General features: G+C 31.8%; 1 protein-coding gene across 1 annotated transcript; it reads right to left on the bottom strand.

Moving 5' to 3' along the window:
• Positions 1-1,491: 1,491 nt before the first annotated feature.
• Positions 1,492-2,270, bottom strand: LOC105768529 (dirigent protein 4). Its single transcript, XM_012588487.2, has one exon. The coding sequence runs from the start codon at positions 2,245-2,247 to the stop codon at positions 1,651-1,653; it is 597 nt and encodes a 198-aa protein (XP_012443941.1). The 5' UTR covers positions 2,248-2,270; the 3' UTR covers positions 1,492-1,650.
• Between the last annotated feature and the right edge of the window lie 706 nt (positions 2,271-2,976).

The following is a 2,976-nucleotide window of genomic DNA, read 5'->3' as shown; positions in this document are numbered from 1 at the left end:
CATTTTATTTTTAAAAGAACTTTTATTAAAAAATCATATTTTTACATTTAATATATTTTTAATTCCAAAATACATAGTGACAAGAATCAAGATAATTGAAACAACTAAGCAAGCAAAGAAGCTAACCAGGATATAAAAATTAATAAATAAATTATGAGGTGATGAAAGTTAATAAAAAATTTGATTAAGGTGGACAAATTTTATTACGATGGGTGACAATGGTTACAATGACTCAAAATTGTTTTTTAAAATTTAACTCGAACAAATATATTCGATTCGATTCGAATTCCATCTCACTCGACTCGATTCGAGAAAACTTCAAATAAAGTTAGGATGATAAAATGAGATTCGAAAACTCGATTAACTCGAAAATTTTCGATTCGATTCGATCAAATGCTCACCCCTACATACACATATATGTATCTTTTTCATTTTTATAATTTCATTCATTTTATTTGTTTATTCATTTATTTACATTTTCATTATTATTCTGAAAGAATATTTTAATTTTATTTACTTATATACTTGTCATTTTGTATGTTATTTATTTGTCTTTTTTTTATCTTATTTTTGTTGCTACCGTTAGTATTATTTTTACATCATTGTATTTACTATTGTTTTGTTATACGTATCAACAATGTAATTTTTTTTTCGTTATTTACATCGTGTTTCATTTTTACTCGATATATCAAAATTTGTTTTAAAACAAATAGCATTTCGTATTTTGATATTCGAAAAATCATACCTAACTTACGGGGTTTTGATTTTCTCGATAAATCTAAATATACGAATCATTTCAAAAAAGGTTTTTAAATGTTCTCGGGAATCAACAAAAGATCATGTTCTAACTTACGGGACATGATCCCTTTTTCTAAACCCGAGATAGTTGAATATCTTTTTAAATAAATAAATTTTTTTGGCATTTATTCACATATTGGGAATTCGATACGTTGTGTCCTAACGTATTGGATATGACATGTTGTTTTCGCGAGATAAGGATTTTTCTAAAAAATAATAAAGGCAATATTCAATGTTTGGAATTTTGAGAAATTATGCCTTAACGTATTGGACTACGATTTCTTCATCTGACTTAAACAATTGAATATCCTTTTGAATTTTATTGCATGAGTTTTTTAAGGACAAGCTCATTTTTGAGGATGTGAAATATCATGCTCTAACTCATTGGGTGTGACATCTCTCCAAAATGAGAGGGCCTTAACATGTAATTCGCTTTATACAAGTTTTTTAATACAATGATCGTATTTCGAATCTCTTCAAAATTTCCAATTTTCAACACTAATACGCTAATTAATCAACTAGGTACCAATTTTGGGCGTAACGAGAGTGCTAATCCTTCCTCATACGTAACCGACTCCCGAACCCATTTTTTTGAATTTCGTGGACCAAAATTGTTTTTTAATAAAATCAAATCGTTTATTAAAAAACCACTTTTCGAGGTGACCCGATCACACCTCATCAAAAAAAGATTGGTAGCGACTCCAATATTCGTTTTTATTTCTCAAAACCCAAGTCGACCCCGTTTTATCAAAAAAAATGGTGTCAACATTTCTCATACATTTATTCTAACAAGTGGAGCATAATCATATAACTTTCACACAATCCAAGAGGATTGACTCTGTGAATAACATCTTAGTAATGAATTACAGTAAAATTAAACTCTATAATGACATTGGTGGCATTTATAAGGATAGGGTTAAATAGTGCAGTCCCTGTTGCCATCGCGAATTGGCCTCTTCCTCCGACCACCGCAAGCCCAGCTTCTCCCCTTGAAAATACGCTTAGAGAGCTTCCGTTAAACTTACCGGTATTGAATCCAAAATCTATGTACTGCGTGCTCGATGCATTCATTCCAGCCAGGAGCGCAATACCCTGAACATTTCCAATCCGCTCCGAGTCAGGCTCAGGTCCAGTCCTGAGGAGATCATTAATGGCAACTAGGGTGGCAAATGGCACTGATGAATTATTGCTTGTGATGTTAGCTTGGGTTAGCACGACTGCTGTAGTGCCCGTAAATTCGTGCATATAGAAGTGAAGATGGGTGACCACAAGTGGCCTGGGATGATATGGTAGGGTGTGCGAGTAGTATTGGCTCCGCACAGCTACTTGGGAGAGGCAGATGATCAGAATCCAACTCAACACCGATGTTCCTCTCATTGTCTTTGCTTTACTATAATTTCTGGGGTGAAGGAGAAATGTTGATGAAAGGTAGTGGAATTTTTGCTTCATGTTTATGAACAAAACGGAGACATTTATACTGAGAAATCCTGCGGACTTTGGAAATAATGTATTGACCAAAATATTTGATATAATCACTGGTTGATTTTTCCCTAGTAATATTAAAAAGAAAACAAATCTTGACCACGCAACGGCAACTTGGTCTAATTAGCTGCTTGATTTTTGAATAGGAATATACCTTTTTTATATACGTACAAATACGAATATCTTCACTTAATAATTAGAAGGGTGAAGGTTGTAAACACCATTCTATCTATAAACATAATGTTTGGAAGTTTCCTGCCCTGCGTTTTTATTTTTGTCTGAATTTTACTTTAATTTTATTTGATATCAGATGTTACATGTGATTGATGTGTTGGTTTTATAAATTATTCTATCTTCTGCTAAGAAAAGTCTGATTGATATGAAGTCTTCTTTCTCTTTTCTTTAAATCTACGTGCTAATTATTATATTCCTACAATGTTCTGTGTATAAGAACTAAACGACAAGAATAAAAGAATATAATTCCCCAACCTTCAAATAACTTCATTTTCATAGTTCTAGAAAAACCTATATATTCAATTTCAGCTTGCTAACATAAAATCTGTCAAAACCAGTTTTATTTTAAAAAACGGGGTTGACTTTAAAAACGAAAATAGAAAAAAAATGGGAGTCGCCACCAATTTTTTTAGGTGTGATCGGATCACCTTGCGATTTAATCGTTTTAATAAAACGTTTTAA

Source organism: Gossypium raimondii, chromosome 5, assembly GCF_025698545.1.
Source record: "Gossypium raimondii isolate GPD5lz chromosome 5, ASM2569854v1, whole genome shotgun sequence".
Classification (NCBI taxonomy): Eukaryota; Viridiplantae; Streptophyta; class Magnoliopsida; order Malvales; family Malvaceae; genus Gossypium; species Gossypium raimondii.
Note: the sequence above shows the minus strand (reverse complement) of the source record. Positions and strands in the feature narration are given on the sequence as shown.